Here is a 26,657-nt window from a genome sequence, read left to right as displayed (position 1 = left end):
GGACTACGAGCGGGGAGGTTCATAGAGTAGGACTACGAGCGGGGAGGTTCGTAGAGGCAGGACCACGAGCGGGCAGGCTTGTCTGAGCATCATATTCCCAAATCCAAGGCTAACATGTTGTGTGATTTGAAGGCTACAAAGCCTTGGGGTTAAGGTCTTGGCCAAGAACTATGTAAGATGAATAAGATGGGTATATGATTTATCTTGTGTTTTATATACCTGTTATTTTATTTTTCTCAGCTCACCCTTTCTGTTTGTGTATGGCGATGATCGTGTGATTCGTTACACGGGAGTAGATGTTGATACAGGTGGTTCTGAGGATGTCCAGGCGACGGAGTGAGGGCTAGCTTTGGGATTAGAGCAAGGATTTTTTCTCACGTGTATTATTTATGCTTTTATTTATGAACACGTATTTTGAGAACTTGTAACACATTATTGTTTAAGTTATGAGTTCTAACGCGCTTTTTAAGAAATTTAAATTTTCCCACGTTGGGATTATTATTAATGCGACTTTTAATATAATTTAATACTTTTATTATTTATTTTTAAGTAATATTCCTTAGGGATGTTACAATGCGCAGTCCCACTACCATCAAAGAGGTCCAACGCCTCATAGGTCGCCTCACAGCCATTTCCCGCTTCCTACCCAAACTGACCGAACAAACCCAACCCATCGTCCAACTCCTAAAGAAATCCACCCGGTTCACGTGGACTGACGATTGTGAAAAAATCTTCCAAAAACTGAAAACAACCCTGACCTCACCACCTATCCTCCACAAGCCGGACACTCGCCAACCCCTCCTCGTATACATCACAGCCACCGACCACACCGTCAGCGCCGCGCTCGTCCAAGAAATAGAAGGCACGCAACATCCTGTCTACTTCGTTAGCAGAACGCTGCAAGATCCTGAAACCAGATATCAAATGGTGGAAAAGCTGGCCCTATCCTTAGTCCACGCAGCCCGCCGCCTACGCCCATACTTCCAAAACCACAGCATCACCGTCAAAACTGACTACCCAATCCAAAAAATATTGCAAAAACCAGATCTAGCCAAACGGATGTCATCCTGGGCCGTCGAGCTGTCAGAATTCAACATTCGCTACGAACCCCATGGTCCCATTAAAGCCCAATATCTTTCAGATTTTTGTCAATGACCTCCAGCACACACCCACAAAGGACCAATGGACGCTTCATGTAGATGGTTCCTCAAATCCAAAAGGTGTCGGTGCTGGCATCGTGTTAGAAGGACCCAACGACATCCTCATCGAAAAATCCCTGCATTTTTCCTTTAAAACATCAAACAACCAGGCCGAATACAAAGCTATCCTCGCCGACCTTTCTCTTGCCTGCGAAGTTGGTGTCAAGACGTTAACATGTAAGACTGACTTCAAACTTACTGTAGGGCACCTAAACAATGAATTCCAAATTAAAGACCACATCCTTCTACAGTATTACCACCTAGTCCGCGTAGTCATACAATACGCCTTCGAATGAGTCTGTATCGAATATATCCCAAGAACCGACAACATCAGAGCCGACATCCTCTCAAAATTAGCCAGCACCAAATTGAAAAGCCGCCACCGATCTTTACTACAGCAAACACTATCTACACCCTCCATCACAAATGCATGCCAAAACCTAACCTACACCCTAACTTACAGCACCACCCCTCCCCAAAACCATAACTGGATCACCCCCTATATCCAATACCTAAAAACCGGCAACCCTCCACAAGATGCAGACAAAACTTGGCTGGCTAAGGTCGCCAGGTATACCATGATAGGCGATGACCTTTACAAGCGCGGATACGGCCAACCTCTCCTCAAATGTGTCACGGCAGAGCAAGCGCAATATATCATTAAAGAGCTACACGAAGGAATTTGCAGCTACCATTCCGGCGCACGTACCATGGCTACAAGAGTCCTTAGAGCCGGGTACTTCTGGCCGACTATAGAAGTAGACTGCCAGGATTATGTTAGAAAGTGCAAACCATACCAGAAACATGGCAACCTCATCCACCAGAAGCAAGAACAACTACACCACATATTATCCCCATGGCCATTCGCTAAATGGGGAATGGATATCCTCGGCCCCTTCTCACCTGACAAAGGGCAAGTGAAATTCCTAATTGTAGTCGTCGACTACTTCACCAAATGGATAGAAGCCAAGCCGCTAACCACCATCACGGCCCAGCAAGTTCAGTAGTTTGTTTGGAAAGATATTATATGCAGATATGGTGTTCCACATACCATCATCACAGACAATGAACGACAATTTATAGATAAGGAGCTAGCCAAGTTCTACATTGGCCTGGGCATCAAACACATCACAAGTTCTGTAGAACATCCACAAACTAATGGAGAAGAAGAGGCGGCCAATAAAGTTATCCTAGTGGAACTGCGCAAGAGATTTGATAGCGCCAAAGGCTGATGGCCCGAAGAGTTAGTAGAAATGCTATGGGCTTATAAGTGCACCCCTTAATCATCAACAAACGAATCCCTATTCAGCCTAGTTTACAGTGCAGACGCCATGATACCGATTGAAATTGGCGAACCATCCCTGCGTTGAGAACTATACGACCCAACCCACAACCACCAAAACATGGCGACGCATCTCGACCTCCTACCTGAACTCAGAAAAAGCCCAGATACGTAATTTAGCTGCCAAACGATGAGCTGCCAGAAAGTATAATGCAAACCTATGTCCATGATCATTCGTAATCATGGACTTAGCATGGAGAATGGCCAGTAGTGCAAGAAAGAAGGATGGCAAGTTCTCCACCAACTAGGACGGCCCATACCGCATACGTGAAGGCACAGGAGGAGGAGCTTATCGCCTTAAACACTTGGAATGTGTCCCACCTCAAATTCTATTTTAGTTAAATGTATACTGCATTAAGCCGAATACTTGTAACCCTGGGTGTACTCTTTTTCTTCACCCGGTCTCTTTTCCCTAAGGAGGGTTTTGGCCAGGGAGGTTTTAACGAGGCACCCCATATTCAATAAATAAAACAAAGGGTTCTCAACTATAAAACTTTCCTATGTTTTTACTCTCATATTCGTTTAAGTTCCCCACCCTTACCACAAGTAAGCCGCCTGGGTCGAACACCCTTAACTTGTGTTTAATTCGCTTAAGTTCCCCACCCTTAGCACAAGTAAGCGGCCTGGGTTGAACACCCTTAACTTGTGTTACGCTCGCGTACGTTCCCCACCACTAACACAAAAAAGGCCTTTAACATCACCCTAATAACGTCTGCCTAAAAAAAGCCCAACGTTAAAAATGAGCGATGACATTTTTGTAAATAACGAGACATTTTTAACGTCTGACGTGGAGCGGGCAGACGTTACTTAACGTCTGTTAAAAAATACCCCGACGTCACTCAAAAAAGGACGTCGGCCCCCAGCTCGACAGACGTCCCTTGACGTCGGACTAGCACGCGCCAAACGTCCCTTTACGTCGGCCCCTCCCACCCCCGACGTCACTTAACGTCGGACATAACACCCCCGACGTTAAGTTTTAGTTTATCTCTGCGCGAAGCGCAGAAACCCTCGCGCTGTTCATCGTTTCCGCGAGAGTTCCCGCTGGCGACGCCATTTCCGACCCCCTCCAGATGAGTTTCGAAAGGTTTTCGCCATCAAACTTGTTGGGGTTTGATTATGGGTTGATTTTACGCGTTTTGAACCGATTATTTTCCGTTTTCATCCCCATTTGCAGCGTTTTGAGATTCGTCCCACTAGCTTTTCATTCCCATTTGGCCAGCAGTGTGCGGAGACCCTAGACTTCCTCCCAAAGTTCGTCTTTCAATAGAAGAGGTTAGTTTTTCATTGTATGTATATATTTGTTCATTGTATGTATAGAATTACTTGTATTAATTTATAAATGTCATTATAGTTTTAGTCTTGGACTATTTTTTTGTTAATTTTTTTGGCCTATTTTTTTATTTTATTTAAAATTTTATAATAATATTTGTAAAATTAGTAAATAAAATTATATTTATTATTAGATATATGCATGTTTAAATAATTCTCATTGCATTTTATTTTTGAATATTATTGTTGCAGTGTTATTTTAGATATGTAAATTTATTATACTTATAGTATACAGTGAGCGAAACTTAGTTCCCGTTTGAGATTTAATACAAATGATTAAATTTTTAATCGTTTGTATTAAATCTTGAATTGTCCGATTGGACAGTTTGAAAAAATTATTTTTCATAATTTGCTACAATGTGTACATTGAGGTTTACGCATAAATTTCATAAAATTTCGATTGAGGCTAATTTGTGTTGTTCTCTGGATGCATACTTGATTGTGATCATGATTAATCACTTTCATTTCGTGTACTTCAGAGACCAATGCGAAATGCTGTCGAAATTTTGTGAAATTTATGATGTTTGACTTATTTGTACATGTGTTAGCAAATTATGAAAAATAATTTTTTCGAATGGGTAGGGCCTCACCTTGTGAGAGTTAAAAGTTTGAGATTGATTGAGTTTTTTACGAACATAGTATGGATCGAAGCTGGATGAATGAGCGTCGCATAAGTGAAGAGTATGAAAAGGGGGTTTCTGAGTTTTTGGAATATGTTCAAGAACACGCAATCTCAAGTAACGGGACATATTTTTGTCCTTGTGTTCGTTGTCTTAATCAAATACGCCATGACTTAGGAACAATGCGTGATCATCTATTCATCTTTGGTATAATGAGAAGTTATACACTTTGGACTTGGCATGGAGAAGTATTAGACAAGCCTACAACGTCACGAGGAACAAATTATGTAGACGACTGGATGAATGATCATTTAGAAGATATGGTACGTGATGTTGGAGAGGAGAATTTTGGAAAAGTTCATTTATATGATTCTCTTAAGTCCGATTCAGAGGAACAATTGTACCCAGGATGCACTAACTTTACGCAACTGTCAGCAACTTTGAAATTATTCAGTTTAAAAGCAAGGCATGGATGGACGGATACAAGTTTCACAGAATTGTTAGAGTTGTTAAAGGAGATGCTTCCAGAAAATAACACGTTACCTATCCGTAATTACGAAGCGAAGAAAGTTTTATGTCCAATGGGTTTGGAATATCAAAAGATACATGCATGCCCAAATGATTGTGTTTTATACAGAGATGAGTTTGCTTCACTGAAGGCGTGTCCAACATGTGGTTTATCGTGGTTTAAAAAGAAAATTGATGGAAATAGTGGTGATGAAGACAAAGATGGTCCACCTGCTAAGGTGATGTGGTACCTTCCTATAATTCCTAGATTCAAACGACTATTTTCCATTAAAGAAGATGCAAAAAACCTGAAATGGCACGTTGATGGAAGAAAGTGTGATAATCTTCTTCGACACCCAGCTGATTCTCCACAATGGAAGAAGATTGATGAAACATTTCCAGAATTTGGTGCTGAGCCAAGAAACTTAAGACTTGGACTTGCTACAGATGGTATGAATCCTTATGGGAACTTAAGTAGCAAACATAGTTCATGGCCAGTTTTGCTGATGATTTACAATTTATCTCCTTTGTTGTGCATGAAGAGGAAATATATGATGTTGTCTATGATGATATCGGGTCCTAGACAACCTGGAAATGACATTGATGTGTACCTAAAGTCGTTGATCGATGATTTGAAACTATTATGGGAAGAAGGTGTCGATGTGTATGATTCATATTCTCAAGAATTGTTTTGTTTGCGTGCAATGTTATTTTGCACCATAAATGATTTTCCAGCATATGGAAACTTGAGCGGTTACAGTGTTAAAGGTCATTTTGCATGTCCCATTTGTGAAAAAAACACGAGTTATATTCAATTGAAGCACGGTCAGAAAACTGTGTATACAAGACATCGAAAGTTTCTTCCTCGAAATCATCCTTATCGTAGAATGAAAAAAGCATTTAATGGAAGTCCTGAGGATGAAGTTGTAGCGAGACCCCGCAATGGTGAAGAAATATACAACCAAGTGGAAAACATTGACATTGTGTTTGGGAAACATCCAAAGAAAAAGACCACGGAAAAAAGCATTTGGAAGAAACGATCAATCTTCTTTAATCTTCCATATTGGTGTAAACTTGATGTACGACATTGTATAGATGTGATGCACGTTGAAAAAAATGTATGTGATAGCGTCATCGGGACTTTACTAAATGTAAAAGGAAAGACTAAAGATGGAGTTAAAGCACGACAAGATTTGGCTGAAATGGGCATCCGTTCTGAGTTACATGCACAATCAATTGGAAGACGAACCTACCTGCCTCCAGCTTGTCACACTCTTTCTAGAAAAGAGAAGCAAATTTTTTGTGAGTGTTTAAGAAGTGTGAAGGTTCCCCAAGGTTACTCTTCAAATATTAGTAGCCTTGTTTCTATGCAAGATTTAAAGTTAGTCGGTTTAAAGTCTCACGATTGTCATGTGTTGATGCAACAACTTTTACCAGTAGCTTTTCGAGCCATCTTACCTACTTCTGTCAGAGGTATTCTAACACGTTTGTGTATGCCATATGCAAGAAAGTTATTGACCCTCGAGTGTTAGACGATTTGGAAAATGAGGCCATTAGACTATTGTGTCAATTGGAAATGTATTTTCCACCTTCATTTTTTGATATCATGGTTCATTTGATAGTTCATCTTGTGAGGGAAATTCGATTATGTGGGCCAGTTTTCTTGAGATGGATGTACCCAGTGGAAAGATACATGAAGATCTTAAAGGGATATGTCAAGAATTAGTATCGACCAGAAGCTTCTATTATAGAGCGGTACATTGCAGAAGAAGCCATTGAATTCTGCTCAAGTTATATGCCAAGTTGTGAACCAATTGGAGTTCCTAAGACTAGACATGAAGGTAAATGTGAAGGTAAGGGTGTGCGTGGAGTGAAGATTCAAAGTGTTAGTAGAAAATTAGTTGATCAAGCCCATTTGTACATCTTAAACAACACTGTAGAGGTCATTCCTTACATAACGCAACACATTGATGAAACGAAATCAGCACATCCACGAATGAGTGAAAAATGGGCACTTAATGAACATAACAAAACATTCTTATCATGGTTTAAGAAAAAGGTTTACGCGACTCCAAATGTTTCTGAAACTCTATTGAGGCTAGCTCGTGGACCGAACAATGATGTCATTACATATGGCGGGTACTACATAAACAATCATTGTTTCTATTCAAAGATGGAAGATGACAAAAGTAGAGTTCAAAATAGTGGGGTTACACTTCAAGCTGAATCTGTACATTTTGCCAGTTCTAAGGACAAGAATCCAATTACAGCATCCATGAGTTATTTTGGAATAATACACGAAATATGGGAAGTTGATTATGTGACTTTTAGAGTGCCAGTTTTCAAGTGTAAATGGGTTGATAGTAATTCGGGTGTTAGCACAAATGACTTTGGCTTTACTTTGGTGGATCTTAACAAGATGAGTGATACAAATGAACCATTTATTATGGCTAGTCAAGCAAGACAAATTTTTTATGTCATTGATCCAGCCAATCAGAAATTGTCAGTTGTATTAGAAGGAAGAAACATGCACGTAAATGATGATGAAGATTGTCTAGACATACTTGAGACAACATCTTTCTCATCAAGAACCATTCAAGACAAAGTTGATGATGTAACTGATGACATCCATGCTATTCGAAGTGATCACAATGAAGGCATATGGGAGAACACAATTTCTTGATAGGTGTTTATTTAATAATATTATCACATTTACAATTTTTTATTTTTCTTCCTGTTTTAATATAATAGAGGTTAATTGAGTATATTTTCATTGTTAACATTTCCTAATGATATGTTTCAGGTATGACAAGCTCCGGATCAGACCAGGAGGGACCTGGTAGATCTGTGACTCGGTTGCCGGATGTTACAAACCGACGAGAGAGGATGCCGGTCCACATTGATCCTCGATCGGGTGAACCCAGTGGCCCTTGGGAAAAAAAGTACCGTAGCTACATAGGAATGTTGGCCAAAACGAAAGTTTCTATTGCATATGCATGTTGGGATGACGTCGTGGAGGTCGAGAAGAACCTCCTATGGCAGGATCTTATGGTATGTTTACTTAAACCAACTATAGTATTTCTTTATGTTACTGTTAACATAACATATTTTATGTTTTAAACAGCACAAATTTGAGATTACTCCGAACACTGAGCGAATTAGAAAGAAAGTCTTATCTCACATAGCCACCAGATGGAGGGACTTCAAGGCAAGACTCACACGTTTATATGTTTTTGGAGATAGACAACATGACACTCCTTGTGAGAAGTACAAAATCTCGGAGGAGGAGTGGATGCAATTTCGTGCATGTAGAGAGTCTGGAGACTGGCAGGTTTGTTTGTTAAATTTGTTTATAATGACACTAGTCATACATTTCTGTATTCAAACTATTAAATAATGTTATGTGTGACAGGAAAAAAGGACAGCAGCCCAACAAAGACAAAGGCTTAATGATACACCACATGTACTCTCTCGAGGTGGTTATGCATTATTGGAGAAAAAATTGAAAAAGTCTCGTGCACAGTCTCTGGGACTTGAGTCCCCTGACCTAGTGGATGCAATTCCTAGGTACGAGATGTGGAAGGCTGCTCGGACTAAGTCCGATGGGCAAATGACATCACAATCAGCTCAAATTATATCTCAAAAAATAGTAAGTACAAACCTTATTTGACTATCATAGTTCATATGTTTCTCCTTTTGATTAAACTTTCTTTTGTGGTGTAGGATGAATTAATTGAGCAAGAGACTCAGGGTTCGTTTGTTGGCCATGGTCGGGACGATATACTCACAACGACAATTGGAAGGCCAGAGCACCCAAGACGTGTGCGTGGTGTTGGAGGTGCCATTGGTCTTCGAGATTACTTTGGTCCTCCACAAAGAAGTAATGAATCGTTGAGTCAAGAGGCCTTGAGGAAGATGGAGCAACAAATGGAGGAAAGATTCAACCAACGCATGGGAATTATGGAGCAACGTTTTATGGAACAACTTCAACAGCAACAACAAATACAAAGAACACTTGAAGAAAAGCTTCAGTCCATGCAGCAACAGAACATGTAATTACCCACTCAAGCTCCAACAGGACAACGTGTGAGTACAAAAGGTTCATGCTCTGGTGTAGATCATACTGACTACACAAGTCAGTATGAGCTATTGGTTGATGAAGACCCCCCGCGCGTAGTGGCCATAGGACGACAACTTCAGGGTGGGGAGACTATCCATGGTGTTCCTCTATTGTCCCATCATGCGCGTGTGATGATTGATGAAGTTCGAGATCCCCATGCCCAAGTGCCTGTGCCAACTTCAGAAATCCAATTTGTTGGGGAAGCTTTAGGCACATTTATTGCTTGGCCTAAAGCATTGATGATGCCATACTTTAGCCCACCAAAGGTATTATGACATCATGTTTTTAGTAGTTCAATCTTACAATTTATAAAACTTTTAACGTCAAACCTTTCTAAATCTTTATTTCAGTCCACTCGTCCTGAAAAACAGCCGGTCCGACGTCCACGTGTTATACGTGAAGATGATGAAATGGCAGAAGCAGAAGATGATCCTCTAGGAAAGCTGCTTCTGAAATTACACAAGTTGAAAAGAGGACCAGTAGAGCTAGAGTGGGAGTTAAGAGTATTTGGCCTCCATTGTCATGTCCCATTGTACATAAACCTGAATGATGCACTAGAGATCATTACAGGAGACAAGATGTTAAATATTTCAGTCATACAACTATGGTGCATGTAAGATTTTTTTTATTGTATTTCATATTTAAAGTAAGGAATTGGTACCTTTTAATATTATACCTAATTGTCTTCTTGTAAGTACATGGACAAAGTCATTGTGGACCAAAGTCGATCTTCCGTCTATGGATTCATTGAACCTCAAACAATTCAACCTTCGGGAAACTCACCTGACCAAATCAAACTTTATTTGCAAACATGGATGGTTGAGTCAAATAGAGAGATCTACTTTGCACCATACATTGATTCGTAAGTGTTTTTGCTAATAATATTTTGTGAAGTATTATTAATTATTTTGGCTAAGTACTTGTGATTGATGGTAGGTATCATTGGCAACTTTGTCTCATCATTCCAAGACAATGCCTAGTTGTATGGTTTTGTTCATGCCATAGGAAGATTCCACCAGCTTTTAAAAACATGTTACAAGAGTAAGTATTTTTTTTTCCAATCCTAACTTATGTATCTACTTAGTTATAAAAACTTACATATGTTTTATGTTTCCAAAATTTCATTAGAATTGTGGGTAAGCCTAGAGGCCAACAACTTAAAGTCATATATCCAAAGGTTAGAACTCATTCATTTTAAAGTTATTAATTTCTGTATGTCAACTTATGACTTTGATGTGTTTATTTTATTTGTAATGTTCAATGTAACAAGCAAGAAGATTCATGGGAATGTGGATATTATGTCATGTCTTGGATAAGAACAATCATTCGAGCTGCAGTTAAAGATGAATGGATAGAGGTAATTATATATATCTTTCGCATATTATAAATCATATCAAACTTTAAAGAATGATATTCATACATAATGAAATTGTATTACTTTTTCAGCGATTCAAGAATCTATCACCTCTGCCAGATGACATTATCCACACACTAAGACAGGAATGGGTGGCATATCTATTGGAGAGATGGAGTTGATACCACATGAATTAGAACTCCTTTCAAAAACTTTATTGTACAAGAATTTCATGTTGAAATTTTTAGTTTGTTGTTATTTATATTAGTTTAGAATATATGTTGAAACTTAAGTTCTATTATATATAACTGTAACTCCAGAATTGTGCTGAAAGTATGGATGTTGTAAAAACAGTCAAATTTAAAAAAAAAAATGGAGCAGTTTGACGTCTGGTGTGCCCTGACAGACGTTATTTAACGTCTGACCATACCAGGGTCGACGTTATTTAACGTCTGACGGGCTCTGACAGACGTTAAACTGCTCAGGTTTTTCCCTCATTTTAGCGCGAAAATTGACGTCTATGTTACTAGCCCCGATGTTGGATAACGTCGGACTCCTAAAAGACCGACGTCAAGTGACGTCTGCTATTTTTCCGACGTTATTTTGACGTCACCGGATACGACGTCGGTGTTTGGGCAGACGTCAAAGGTCGAAAATATCGGACGTTAAAAGGCTTTTTTGTGTTAGTGCACCCTTACCACAAGTAAGCGGCCTGGGTCGAACACCCTTAACTTGTGTTTAATTCGCTTAAGTTCCCCACCCTTATCACAAGTAAGCGGCCTGGGTCGAACACCTTTAACTTGTGTTTAATTCGCTTAAGTTCCCCACCCTTACCACAAGTAAGCGGCCTAGGTCGAACACCCTTAACTTGTGTTTAATTCGCTTAAGTTCCCCACCCTTACCACAAGTAAGTGACCTGGGTCGAACACCCTTAACTTGTGCTACGTTCGCTTAAGTTCCCCACCCTTACCACAAGTAAGCAGCCTGGGTCGAACACCCTTAACTTGTGTTTAATTCGCTTAAGTTCCCCACCCTTAACACAAGTAAGCGGTCGGGTCGAACACCCATAACATACAATCGAACGCGCCATACATACGTCACAAATCATCAAATTCCATCATACACAATAACATACAGAACATTAATCGCATTCAACATAAGTGCAAAAATGTACCAATGTAACGTAATGTACCAACTATTACAGACATAGGCTCAAATAATATTTTCAAATCAATAAAAACCGAGATCCTATTCTGCTGCATCAGGGGCCAGCTCCTCGACATCACCTACTCCCTTCTCCTCTTCAACCGCCTTCTCCTCCACCTCCTCATCCGCACTACTTTCGTCTTCCTTGACAAGCTTTCCGTCAATAACGTCCTTGTTCACATCAAACTTTGAGTTCGTGATGTCAACCTCTTGGTGGAAAAAGGTCGCTTGAAGTAGTCCCTTCTCAAAGCCGTTGATGTGCTCTTGTATAATATAATTCTTCAGGTCGTCAAGCTCACCTACAACACCTTTATACTTGTCTTTTAATTCATTATAGTCTTCCTCCAACTCCCCTATTCTCTTGTTCAATTTTCCTTCTGAATCCAAACAGCGAACCCTCCACGTTGCCAGTCTCTTTCTCTCTTCCTCCCAACCCTCCCTCTCCTTCTTCCACGCAGCCCTCTCTTCCTCAAACTTGTCGACATTCCCCTGCAACTCTTCTACCTTTTCCCGACCTCCCTCCTTCACCTCCCGCCGATATAAAGACCTCACGCAGCGGCTTAATATCAAAGCTTTGCTCCCAAACTCCATCATTGTCCTCACGATATGATCCGCCTCCATACCATCAATAGAGTTTATAATGGTCTTTGGGAGGTTAATCGTGATATCCTTCCTCACAGATATTTTCCGCAACTCAATTAAGCCAGACTCCGGTCCCTTGACCCCACTAGCCAACCCTGCCCCACTGGCCGACCCCGCCCCGAGTAAGGCCGCCCTCACTTTCTTCACATCCTTCCCTTTGCCGGGGAGAGGCAGCAACTCAGCTTTCCTTTTCGTTTCGCCATGTACATGTACTTCCACCACAGACTTTTGCAGGTTGGGAACGTTAGTCTTCCAAGCTGCCTTAGCCTTAGCGACCATCTCCTTCCTCAACGACTGAAAGAGCGCTAAATTCTTCTTCCCTGATTGCGCCATGTGCCCTACAATAACATATTAAACCCCGTTTAAAACAACTTAGAATCATTAACACAGTTTAAGTAACAAACAGATACCTTCAATATCTATAATCGGATCCACCGAATTATAAACTCTAACTAAGCCCTTAGTGGGCAACTTATCAGCAAACTTCATCAAGGTCTCCACCACCTCCTTATCCCCTACCGACAACTCGTCGGTCCCCATATCCTTGTACCGAGAAGGGGTACCCGTCCAACTAAATGGGAATTTTGTACTCCCATCTACGTTCAAGAAATAGGGCTTTCCTTCTTCCTTCACCACAACTTTGAAGTATTCGTCCTTAAAGTGCTTGCAAAACTGGGAAAATGCGTCCAGTCTGCTGATGCTAGGACGACTTATCAGAGACAGCCAAGTAGTCGGCTGGCGGGGTCTAGTATCATAGAAGTACAGGAAAGCGTAAGGTGAAGGCTCCAAGTATAGAGATTGGCACAAAATGCGGAAGGCTTGCAAGTAAGCCCAACTGTTCGTGTGTAACTGTGTAGGTGCTAGGTTCAGCACGCGCAACACACCCATAGTAAAATCATCTAACGGCAGCCGCACATGTAGCTGAGAAAAGTGACACATGTACATGTAGAAGAACTTCTCCGTGGCCCCCTCCTGCCCGTGACACACACGGTCAATAGCGCTAACCCTCTCCAGGGAAACGATATCCTCGCTTACACCCTTTGCGATGACAGGAGTACAATTCAGCCAAGAGTTTAACAAGCGAGACCACCGGAATAAAGATGATTGATTACGGACATCGGCAGCCACCCACCCATAACCGCCTTTGGCCAGCCAGTTGATAATGTTAATTTTTACCATTATCCAAGCTATATTTCATTAGCAAAATCATCTCTTCCAGAGCTTTTAACCTACTTAATCCTCAATTTTACCTTACTTTTGTAAATAAATACATTTTGGGTTACATTTATCTAAATATACCACTAATCCCCATTTTTTGTGTCCTTTTTGTAGATGGGAAGCTTTGTCCAAAAATCCAGATTAATGAGTGACTCGAAATAGCAAGGAGAAGAAGGAAAATGTCAACAGGAAGCGCCTGGCGACACGAAGCAAGCGCCAGGCGGAACAGACCGCCAATCAAGCGCCAACCAAGCGCCAGACAGGCGCCTCTGTTACGAACCGCCTAGCGGTAACTGGACACCACCGGGCGGTAGCGGCAAGACTTGCCCCCTGTTTGGTGGCTTGCGCCTGGCGGTGAGACCCTTCCGCCAGGCGCCCTTTTTCGTTGATGTGTCAAGTGACCCCTTTTTCTTCTGTTTTCGCGGAGGGAATCGGATCTTTGGCATTTTGGAGGCACGAAGAACACATTTGGAGAGCTTGGAGGAGTGCTAGGGCTTGTGGGAACAGCTCCATCTTCCTCTTTGTATCTCTTTCTCTCCATCTCTTCCATTTTTAAGCTTGAGCTCTCCATGGCAATGGAGAGCTAAACCCATTTTTGTTGGGGTTAGATGTAGCCACGAAACTCTTATGTAAATGCAAATGTTTTGATTTTATATATGACTCTTTCATTAATTGCTAGTCTTCTTATTTCTTCACTTAAAGCTTGCATTGATTTAGCCATCTCTTGCATGATTTTTGGTTCATTGGGTGTGGAAATATCTTTTGAAACCTAGATTTGAAATAAGAAAACTCAATGGAGCTTGTACCAAGGAATGGGGCTTGACCCATTGGTTGCATTAAAACCTTTGTGCATAAAGCAAATTTGCTTATTAAGAGTTCAAGGAATTGACTTTTAATAAGGAAATTTAGGTTCAATCTATTAAGGAATTAGGGTTTAAGTAATATTGTGAGTTGGCATTAGCATATTAATGAAGAGGATGTTAAATTGTAGTTGCATGAGAGCATAGTTGGTGAATTCTAACCCCGGCAATATCAAGTCATATCATTTCTAATCTTTTCCATTCACTAAGTGCCTTTAACTTCCAAAGTTCAATTTTAATTATTTATGCAAAGTTTAATTTCATACATTAAAACTCAAAATATGGATTTATTCGTTAGTTTAAATTAGTCACTAATTTTGCAAATATTTAGTATACACGAGTCTCTTGGGAAACGATATCCCGGTCTTACCGGTTACTACTTGCGCGACTTGGTACACTTGCCAAAGTCATAACACCAGTCACTCTCGGCCAACTCCTCTAGGGGGATCTTCTCGGACCTCCCTCACCATTTCCATAGGGATCCCGCTTACCATACCTCTAGAACTGGTACTCTCTTCATCAACTTGCCTACCTTTACTCCTCCCTAACTCCATACTGTCACTACTAGATGTAGACAATGACACGCTATCGCTACTAGACATACCTTTTCTCGTGTTTCCGGAAAGATGTCGGCTGGAATTGGGAACTAGTCGGACAAGAAAACGCACACAAGATCTTTGAATACAAAATTCTAGCAAATGAACCAAGTAAACCCTTGCTTGTTTTGAAATCCTTATTTATAGGCCATAATCCCAAACGGCAAAAACCCCTTCCCGCCAAAACAACAACTCATACCAATCGACACCATCATTACAAGAGGCATGACTATTAAAAACGACAGCGCCAAAACTCCCTGATTTGACCCCTGACACCCCTTCACCTACCATCAAACTGTTATCACCTTTTAGCCTTAACACTGTTCATCACACTTAAAGGCTGGGGGACTGGTGTACCACACCCAGCCGATCCCGTTAGCACACCAACACATAATCACCCTTCACCGACAACCCATATCGGCCAAGGCTGGGGGACTGGTGTACCACACCTAGCCAAACTCAACCAAATAAATAAACGATACATATATGTCAAAGCAGTCAAGTAGTCAGCCTAGGCCGGGTTGGCCTAAGTCTTACCAGATTGAACCGATAACATAAACCGTCAAGGAAAGTAGTTGGCCTAGGCCGACTACTCCAATATACTTAGTAAAATTAAAGCCCCCAAGTGTTCAATAGGTCCTAAGGGCCTAGGCTAGGGCCCATGCCCACTTACAGCCCAAACTAAAGCCCAAGCCAGGACCCGGCCCATGGCATAACCAAACATGATTAATACTCTATAAATACACGTGGACCCCAGTAATTAAAGGTACGCATTCATTAATCACTGATTTTACCTTTTGAGAGTTTTGACTCACTTGAGCTTCGGAGTCCCTTCTGCAGGTAACCCCTCTTAGGTCCAAACAGACATGTACCAACCGGGAAGAGGCCAACTGAGGAGATAACGGACTACATGGGTAAGGTGACGCTTGTGCCTAACTTATCTTGTTTGTTCTCTGCAGGAACAATACATATGACCAATCAATAACTTTATGTATGAATTTCATGTTCTTGTTAAAATTTAGGTGTTTTGTTAAATAATGTTTTATATATTATATTTTATGTTGCTTATTAATGTTTTTTTATGTTTTCATTTCACATATACATGGCTGAACATTATACTTCATCAGAGGATGAAGCACCTACTAAGAGACCCACCAGAGGAGCCACTAGGTTGAGAGAGCTCTTAATTAGAAGAGCTAAAGGTCAGAAACACATGTTGATATTAACGTCGACACTGGTGAGCCTAGTGGTCGTTCTGGGGACGTCTTCAAAAGCTATTTAGGAATGTTGGCACGAGAGAGAATATCAATCCTTACGCCTTTTTTTGATCATGTCACTGAAGTTGGTCGGGAAATGATATGGCAAGATTTATTGGTAACTAATATTAATGTTATTAACGTTATACTTTGATTTTGTTGATAATATGATAAATATTGTTGATGACATTTTCTATATTGCAGCTAACATTTGATATTCCAAATGTGGCAACGCTTAAACAAAAATGCTTGTCATCGATGGCTGAGAAATTTTGTGGTTTTAAGACCAAGTTGACGTCTAGGTATGTCTTTGGACATAAAAAGAATGAAAATTCATTGTTGAAATACACTTGGATTGATGAAGACACATGGCGTCAGTTTGTTGAGCTTCGGACATCTGAGGGATGGCAGGTATGTTTATTTGAAATCATCAATAGCACAATTGATAATTATGCAAAATTTTAACTAATTCATAAATTGGGTTTTATATGTTATAGGTAAAGAGAAAAAAAGGCTCAAAGCATAAGTGCTCAAAATAAAAACCCGTACATATTATCTCGTGGTGGGTATAGAAAACTTGAAGAGAAGATAATGACAGAAAAGAAAAAATCTAGGCCCCTACCTTCTGAGGGTGAAGATACTGAGCCTCCTTCACCACCATCACGTCATCAAAAGTGGAAGTTAGCCCATTTACGATCATTGGGCAATTACACTTCTGAGAAAATTGTAAGATACAATTCTTATCTAAATAGCTCGTTCATGTTTTATATTGTATTTTTTTTATAAATTTTTTTGTTACATTGTAGGATTCATTGGTTGAGCATACCTCCCAAGGAGGATCCATTCTAAAAGGTCGTCATGACATACTTATTGCTGCAATTGGACGACCTGAGCACCCTGGACGTGTGCGTGGTGCTGGATCAGGAGTCGGCATACGCCAATTTTTTGGTTCCTCCTCTCGTCAGTCTTCATGCAGTCATGGTGCTGATTATGAATAAAGAATGAAGGAAATGATCACGGCACAGGTGAGAGAAGAACTTATGCGCCAATTTGAGCATTATGGCATTTGTTCGCCAGTGGATCATCCGCCAGAACTAGACCCATTTGTGCCTCCCACGGGTAAATTTGCTTTCTATAAGTTATGAATTGAATAAATGATATTTAATAAAGTAATTGAATAACATTAATAAATCGTTGACTCTAACAGGTAGAAGCGGAAAGGGGAGTTGTTCAGCTCCACCCGGGGATGACATGGATGACACTCATCCATGTCAGCTATATATTTCGGATGGTACAAAGAAGACACTAGTGGCTCCTAGAAAAGTATTTGAGGCAGCCATAGTTCTTCATGGCATGGAGTTATCAGAGGATGAGGTTAAGGTCACGGTAGAGGAGGTTCTCATGCCGTTTGCTTTAGTTCCTGTGCCAACAGATGAGGTGTATACTGTGGCACAAGCATTCCGGTGTATCCTCGCCTGGCCTAGAGATTTGGTTGTTACTGACCCCCCGGTACAGACTCTTAAACCCACAAATACACTACATTTTTAAGTTTACATGTTTATTATATTCAAACTTAAATTATATTCCATTTTAACTGAAATTGCATCAATATAAGAAAAACCTCAATCAAAGAAGATTCTTCTCTCTTTGGACGATCCTCTTGGTGCATTTCTCCATGTAACATCCCTAAGGAATATTACTTATAATAAATAAATAAAAATCCGAAATCCAACAAGTGCCACATTTAATAAAAACTATTTCCCAAAAATGCGAGAAATTTAAATCTTAAACAATTAAAATCCTTAAATCCAGGAATCCATGATTCATAAAACTGGAATAAAAGTCAACGGCTCCTGCCGGGTTTACATAATATTCTCAAAAACAAAATAGTAAACGTATACATATGTATTTACAAAATATCTCATGCTAGCCCTCGCTTCGAGTCTAAGCATCTCCTGGCCCACCTGTCACATCATCTGCTCCCGGATAACAAGTTATCCGATTATCGCCACACACACACAGAAAGGGTGACCTATGCACAATATATAAATAAAACATGAATAAATATATATTTCCCAACCCAAAATAACATAATTAACTTCATAATTTCCAAATCACCCAAACCATGACCTCATAGTCCTTCATGAGTCATATGCATGAACTACGCCTTGGGACTTCCCTGTGCTCCCACGAAACTAACTCATTCGTGGTCCAACCCTATGAGCCTATCCCGCTCATAGTCCTGCCCTACAGACTCCTCGCCTGTAGTATAAACATCCAAGTCTCACACTTGGACCCTGGCACGCACGCAATCACCATACTATGGACTCCTCGCCCAATAGTAGCCGATTGGAACATCACAGTTCCTTGCCCATCGTGCGCCCGACACATGCAATCACCATACTAAGGACTCCTCGCCCATTAGTAGCTGACGGGAACTCAACTAGTTCCATGCCTATCATGTGTCCAACCACCGAGCAAATCCCAGACCCCTAATGGACTTAGTCCTTCAAGCCCGCACACCACAACACATGCATATACAATCTTATCCTAGTATAACAACCAAACACACTCACAAGCACATAGAAACATAGAAAATCGCATAAACTCGCTTAGGCTAGGGACTCCTCGCCCAAGCTAGACCCTCAATCTCGCTTAGGCTAGTCCACCTCGCCTGAGCGAGTTTAACTCAGCAACCAAAACACGTCATCTTGCTTAGGCGAGATCCTCTCGCCTGGGTGAGCCACCCGTTCGCCCAAACACCCATTTCCATCTCGCCTGGGCTAAAATACACGCAAAACACCACACATGACCAAGACATCTCGCTTAGGCGAGGCCATCTCACCTGGGCGAGACCCAAGTTTGCTCAAACCCATAAAACCCTCGCCTGGACGAGAAATCGCGCTCAACACGCGCAACTCCCTCGCTATCTCGCTTAGGCAAACCTCACTCGCCTAAGCGAGAGTCTATGTCGCTCAAAACTCATTCTCTTCGCTTGAGCGAGACGCTCGAATGGCAATAGGGTATGCGTCTCTACCAATCTCGCCTAGGCGAACCAAGCTTGCTTGAGCGAGAAATGCAGATACCCTCACTGATCACGCACTCGACTCACTCCAACCTTGTCCAATTCGCACCATAAAGCATACCAAACAGAATTCGAGCATACCAAATCAATTTACACAATTTGCAACATCAAATTGGCATAGTATATACTCTAGAAAGTCCCCAAAACCCAATTTTCCACCTCATTCCCGCATATTCCATGTATAACCCCTCTTTTTCATGCATTTAGCCCCAAATCCAAGACACATCAGTACCAAATTCACAACCCCCAATTTCCATCATAAGCATCACCAATTTCCGCACAAAAATCCATCAAAACATACAATACACACAACAATACGAATTTTGGGTTCAGCTCCCCTAACCTGGAATTTGTGCTCAAAATTGAGAAGACAAACACCTTGATTTCCAACCTCCCTCTTGCTTCAGCCCTTGCACACCAAAAATTCTGCTCACACTCTCAATTTCGTGTCCCTCACTTTAGCAGTTCACCACAAATGCCAAAACCCTTCCTTTAACCTAAATTTTGGCTTTTATAGGTGCCTTTTAGACTAGTTTTAAAAATAAAACGAGTTTGGGCTTTTTAATTCCTCCTCAATGTTACTTATTTGGTAATTTCCCAGCCCCCTTGGGGCCCCATTCTGCTAGGCTTTTCTTTACCCTTTCACATTCATACCACACCTATTAGTTAGCAAAAATAAAGCTTATTCTTTGCCCACCAAGGTTTGAACCCGTGACCTTCCACTCATAAGGCCAAAGCACAACCACTGTACCAATTCACTTTTGGTGACATAAACAATCATCACAAGTTTACATTTCAAATTCCACACTCTTACATATTATAAAAAAAAACAAATCATAAAACAACGACACATAATTGGCATATATAGGACTCGAACCCAAGTCCTCTCACACAATCAAAGTACTCTCAACCACTTGAGCTAGTACTTTTCCACGTCACATTATACAACAATTAATGTCATAAAGACGCCTTCCTCCCGCATATTTTAATTAATTAATTAATTTTCTCGGGTCTTACATTACCCCCACCTTTTAAAGTTTTCTTCCACGAAAATAAGACTTACCAGTAAAGAGATAAGGATAAGACTTCCTCATGAGTTCTTCCATCTCCCAAGTCATCTTTTGGGTTGCCTCATCCCAGAGAACTTTCATAGTCCGAATCTCCTTCCCTCTGAGTTGTTTGACTTGAGAATCTAGAATCCTCACCGATCCAACCCCAAGAGTCAGGTTCTCACGCACCTGAACATCATCCTGCTCCAGCACGTGAGTAGGATGCGCCACGTACTTCCTCAGCTGTGATACGTGGGAAACATTGTGCAGGTTTCCCAAGTGAGGTGGCAATGCAATCTCAAACGCCACCGGTCCAATTCGCCTCGTAATCTGATATGGACCGATGAATCGAGGGGTCAACTTCCTTGACTTCAATGCTCTCCCAATACCTGCTGTAGGTGTAACTCTGAGAAATACGTGGTCACCAGCCTCAAACTCGAGTGGCCTCCTCCTCTTATCTGCGTAGGATTTATGCCGACTTTGAGTTGCACGCATCCGTTCCCATATTACCCTTATCTTCTCAGTGGTCTGTTGTAAGAACTCTGGACCAAGTACCACCGCTTCCCCATCTTGCTGCCAACACAAAGGTGTTCGACACCTCCTGCCATACAAAGCCTCGTATGGTGCCATCCCGATGCTAGAATGGTAGTTGTTATTATAAGTGAACTCCACTAGTCGTAGCACATCACTCCAAGTCCCGAGGTGATCCAGAACACACGTTCTCAACAAGTCCTCTAGAGACTGTATGGTTCTCTCAGACTGGCCATCCGTCTAAGGATGGTATGCCGAGCTCATTCTCAACTGAGTGTCCAAAGTGTTCTGCAATGACTGCCAAAACCTCGATGTAAACCTCGGATCTCTATCCGATATGATACTCTCAGGCACACCATGTAATCTGACTACCTCCCTAACGTACAACTCTACCAGTTTATCCAGGGACATCTTCTGATTAATAGGTAGAAAGTGAGCGCACTTTGTTAATCTGTCCACTATTACCCATATGGAATCATGCCCATTCACTGACCTCGGTAGGTGAGTAACAAAATCCATGGGAATGCTATCCCATTTCCACTGAGGGATCTCAAGAGGCTCTAATGTACCACCTGGCCTCTGATGCTCTATCTTCGCTTTCTGACACACTAGACAAGATGCCACATAATCTGCCACATCAGTTTTCATACCAGTCCACTAGAAAGTTGTCCTCAAATCCTTGTACATCTTAGTCATACCTGGGTGTATGCTAAGACGACTCTTATGCCCTTCATCCAAGAGCATTTTCCTCAGTACCCGACTGTTGGGTATACACACTCTCTCTGAATCGCAGGATGCCGTCCCTACCCATCCTGAAGTCTTTTCTCTTCTCTGTGCCCAAATCACTAATGATATGCTGCAACTCCTGATCCTTACCCTGTTCCACCCGGACCTCGTCTAAAAACTCATTAGTGATCCTCAACATGTTGCACCGTATGTGATATGTCTCCATATCTAATCCCAGATTCATATCTCGTAGCTTCTCGATCAACTCCAACTCCTTAATCATCATGGAAGACACATGAGATTTCTTCCTGCTTAGAGCGTTTGCTACGACATTAGCCTTACCAGGATGGTATAACAGCTCAAAGTCGTAGTCCTTCAGGTATTCCATCCAGCGCCTCTGTCTCATATTCAATTCCTTCTGATCAAACAAGTATTTCAAGCTCTTGTGATCATTGAATACCTGAAATTGTGCCCCATACAAGTAGTGCCTCCATGTTTTGAGAGCAAAAACCACCGCCGCCAATTCTAAGTCGTGAGTAGGATAATTTTTCTCATGCACCTTTAGCTGACGAGATGCATAAGCAATAGGCCGTTTCTCCTGCATTAACACACAACCTAGACCTTGGTAGGAAGCAACACAGTACACCTCAAACGTCTTGGTGGTGTCATGAATAGCCAGTATTGGTGCAGTGGTCAATCTCTTCTTCATATCCTCAAAACAATTCTCACAATCGTTAGTCTAAGAGAAAGGCTGGTCCTTCCTAGTGAGTTTAGTTAAAGGACTCACCAGCTTGGAGAACCCTCCACAAACCGCCTGTAATAACCCGCCAGACCCAAGAAGCTCCTCACCTCGGTAACCGTCTGTGGCCTTTCCCACTTCACCACTGTTTCAATCTTCGCTGGATCCACCAATATACCTTGGGCTGAGATTACATGACCCAAGAACTGTACCTCATCCAACCAAAACTCACACTTTGACAGCTTCCCATACAATTTATGCTCTTTGAGAATTCCTAGCACCACTATCAGATGATCTGCATGTACATCCCGACTCTCCGAGTATATCAATATGTCGTCAATGAACACGACAACAAACTGATCAAGGTATGGTCAGAATATCCTGTTCATGTAATCCATGAAAATAGCAGGAGTATTTGTCACCCCGAACGGCATCACTACATACTCGTAATGGCCGTATCGTGACCTAAACGCCATCTTCTGCAAAATTTCTGGTTTCACTAAGATTTGATGGTATCCAGACCTCAAGTCAATCTTAGAGAACACTACGGCTCCCCTCAATTGATCCAACAGATCATCTATCCTCGGCAGCGGATACTTATTCTTTATGGTCAGCTTATTCAACTGACGATAGTCAACACACAACCTCGAACTGCCATCCTTTTTCTTTACTAGCAGTACCGGTGCTCCCCAAGGTGATGCGCTCGGCCGAATGACCTTCTTCTCATGCAAATCTTCTATTTGCTTCAACTCTGCCAACTCTGCGGGTGCCATTCTATAAGGCGCCATGGATACTGGGCCAGCCCCAGGGATGAGATCAATGGAGAAATCCGCATCCCTACTAATTGGCAACTCGGGTATTTCATCTGGAAATACGTCGACATACTCCTCCACGACTGGAATCACACTGATCTTCTCGACGGTACTATTCTTTTCTGCATGAGCCACTATCATAAAGCAGGTGGCTCCAGCTTCTGCTTCGTTTATCGCCCTCTGAGCCGAGATTAACTCCAGTCCTTCATGTTCTGGGAATACTAAACTACGCCATCCACAATCAATTATGACGTGATTGTTAGACAGCCAGTCCATCCCCAAGATTACGTTCAGTCCCTCCAAAGGCAAGCACACCAAGTTCGCATTGAATCTGCGACCTGCCACCTCCATAGAACACCCAACGCATACTGAACTGGTAGCCACTTGACCTGAGGAGGGAGTTGAGACAAGCAACTCACATCCCAAATCATGTGTCACCAATTGCAATCTCCCCACGCACACATTAGAAATAAAAGAATGGGTTGCCCCGGAATCAAACAACACCAACACTAAATTACCACACAGCATACAAGGTTCAAGGATAAGATTACCCGACTGTGCAGCCTCTATGGTGGTCAGAGCAAAGACTTTGCCCGCTGCCCTAGCCCGCTCTGCTGGCGATGCTGCAGGTTTCTTCGTGACAAGACTCTTCTTTTCTGGGCAGTTGTTGGCGAAGTGTCCTGGTTTGTCGCATATAAAACACTTGCGACGGTCGTCTAACCCTCCTACTCCTCATGCTAGTTGTGGGCAATTCCTTTTCAGGTGGGGTCCGCCACACTGGTAGCAAGTGGGACCCTGAGATGTCTGAGGTCGGCTATACGACTTTTTCATCTGCCTAGCCTCCGCGACATTCTTCTGATGTCGGCTCACAATAGGACCAGGGCCCTTCTCTAAATGTTCAGCACTCTTGGCCTGTTCCACCAAGACCGGGAATCTCCTCTCTATCAGAGGCGTCACCACCTTCTTCAATTCATGTTTGAGTCCTCGCTCAAACGTCAAGCACCTCCACTCCTCAGTCATATTCTGTGAGGAGTATCTCGCCAGATGTTCAAATTTGTTGATGTACTCCTGTACTGACATATCTCCTTGCTGCAGTGCAAGGAATTCTGCCTCTCGGTCCTGTCTAGCAGTATCTGGAAAATATTTCTCCAAGAAATGAATCCTGAAGTTTGCCCAGGTTGTCGGCTCCTCCCGAGTCTCCATTTGTTGTTGCATACCTGACCACCAATATTCTGCATCCTCATTCAGCAGATAGGTAGCAAAGAGCAACTTCTGCTCATCCTCACAGTTCATCACCCTGAAAATCTTCTCGCACTTGCGAAGCCATGCATCCACTTCATCAGGGGAGGCCTTGCCAGTGAACTCTGCTGGCTTGTGACGTAGGAAATCCTTCATAGTTGGCACCCTAACTGGTGCAGTCGCCGTCCTAGGCTGTGCCGCTACAGGTGGCTGCATCGCATCCACCATCCGGTGGATCGCCTCCGCGATGTCATCAGCACCACCACTCCTCCTCCTCCTGTTAGCAGCCATAGCCTGGATACGCCACATCACAACTGTTATAAATCAATCACTTAGTCAACAAAACCACACACCTCTTCACATTAAACACACAACAATTCACAATTAAACACATCGATAACTCACTCCCCACTAGCCCAAAATATTTTTAACAAAATATTTTCAAAACTTTTGCTCTGATACCAATTGTAACATCCCTAAGAAATATTACTGATAATAAATAAATAAAAATCCGAAATCCAACAAGTGCCGCATTTAATAAAAACTATTTCCCAAAAACGCGGGAAATTTAAATCTTAAATAATTAAAATCCTTAAATCCAGGAATCCATGATTCATAAAACTGGAATAAAAGTCAACGGCTCCTGCTGGGTTTACATAATATTCTCAAAAACAAAATAGTAAACGTATACATATGTATTTACAAAATATCCCATGCTAGCCCTCGCTCCGAGTCTAAGCATCTCCTGGCCCACATGTCACATCATCTGCTCCCGGATCATCGCCACACACACACAGAAAGGGTGAGCTATACACAATATATAAATAAAAAATGAATAAATATATATTTCCCAACCCAAAATAACATAATTAACTTCATAATTTCCAAATCACCAAAACCATGACCTCATAGTCCTTCATGAGTCATATGCATGAACTAGGCCTTGGGACTTCCCTGTGCTCCCACGAAACTAACTCATTTGTGGTCCAACCCTATGAGTCTATCCCGCTCATAGTCCTGCCCTACAGACTTCTCGCCTGTAGTATAAACATCCAAGTCTCACACTTGGACCCTGGCACGCACGGTATCACCATACTATGGACTCCTCACCCAATAGTAGCCGATGGGAACATCACAGTTTCTTGCCCATCATGCGCCCGACACATGCAATCACCATACTAAGGACTCCTCGCCCATTAGTAGCCGACGGGAACTCAACCAGTTCCATGCCCATCATGTGTCCAACCACCAAGCACATCCCAGACCCCTAATGGACTTAGTCCTTCAAGCCCGCACACCACAACACATGCATATACAATCTAATCTTGGTATAACAACCAAACACACTCACAAGCACATAGAAACATAGAAAATCGCATAAATTCGCGTAGGCTAGGGACCCCTCGCCCAAGCTAGACCCTCAATCTCGCTTCGGCTAGTCCACCTCGCCTGAGCGAGTTTAACTCAGCAACCAAAACACATCATCTCGCCTGGGCGAGCCACCCATTCACCGAAAAACCCATTTCCATCTCGCCTAGGCTAAAATATACGCAAAACATCACACATGAACAAGACATCTCGCTTAGGCGAGGTCATCTCGCTTGGGCGAGACCCTAGTTCGCTCAAACCCACAAAACCCTCGCCTGGACGAGAAATCGCGCTCAACACACGCAACTCCCTCGCTATCTCGCTTAAGCGAACCTCACTCGACTAAGCGAGAGTCTTTGTCGCTCAAAACTCATTCTCTTCGCCTGAGTGAGACGCTCGAATGGCAATAGTGTATGCATCTCTGCCAATCTCGCCTAGGCGAACCAAGCTCGCCTGAGCGAGAAATGCAGATACCCTCACTGATCACGGACTCGACTCACTCCAACCTTGTCCAATTCGCACCACAAAGCATACCAAACAGAATTCGAGCATACCAAATCAATTTACACAATTTGCAACATCAAATTGGCATAGTATATACTCTAGAAAGTCCCCAAAACCCAATTTTCCACCCCATTCGCGCATATACCATGTATAACCCCTCTTTTTCATGTATTTAGCCCAAAATCCAAAACACATCAGTACCAAATTCACAACACCCAATTTCCATCATAAGCATCACCAATTTCCGCACAAAAATCCATCAAAACATACAATACACACAACAATACGAATTTTGGGTTCAGCTCCCCTAACCTGGAATTGGTGCTCAAAATTGAGAAGACAAACACCTTGATTT

The 26,657-nt window shown here is 42.0% G+C and overlaps 3 protein-coding genes across 3 annotated transcripts; 2 read left to right on the top strand and 1 right to left on the bottom strand.

The window, feature by feature from the left end:
* The first annotated feature begins 4,256 nt into the window (after window positions 1-4,256).
* LOC146888695 (uncharacterized) lies at window positions 4,257-9,734 on the top strand. The gene is made up of 3 exons (XM_085667044.1): window positions 4,257-6,020; window positions 9,115-9,383; window positions 9,468-9,734. The coding sequence occupies exons 1-3, from the start codon at window positions 4,511-4,513 to the stop codon at window positions 9,732-9,734; spliced, it is 2,046 nt and encodes a 681-aa protein (XP_085523170.1). The 5' UTR covers window positions 4,257-4,510.
* Window positions 6,785-7,680, top strand: LOC114188152 (uncharacterized). Its single transcript, XM_028076704.2, has one exon. It carries the CDS (start codon window positions 6,793-6,795, stop codon window positions 7,678-7,680), a length of 888 nt encoding a protein of 295 aa, XP_027932505.2. The 5' UTR covers window positions 6,785-6,792.
* Window positions 9,735-20,365: 10,631 nt separating the features above from the next.
* Window positions 20,366-21,013, bottom strand: LOC114188143 (uncharacterized). Its single transcript, XM_028076692.1, has one exon. The coding sequence runs from the start codon at window positions 21,011-21,013 to the stop codon at window positions 20,366-20,368; it is 648 nt and encodes a 215-aa protein (XP_027932493.1).
* Between the last annotated feature and the right edge of the window lie 5,644 nt (window positions 21,014-26,657).

The sequence above is a fragment of the Vigna unguiculata genome, chromosome 1 (genome assembly GCF_037176805.1).
Source record: "Vigna unguiculata cultivar grain cowpea cultivar isolate G323 ecotype 2 chromosome 1, ASM3717680v1, whole genome shotgun sequence".
Lineage (NCBI taxonomy): Eukaryota > Viridiplantae > Streptophyta > Magnoliopsida > Fabales > Fabaceae > Vigna > Vigna unguiculata.
Note: the sequence above shows the minus strand (reverse complement) of the source record. Positions and strands in the feature narration are given on the sequence as shown.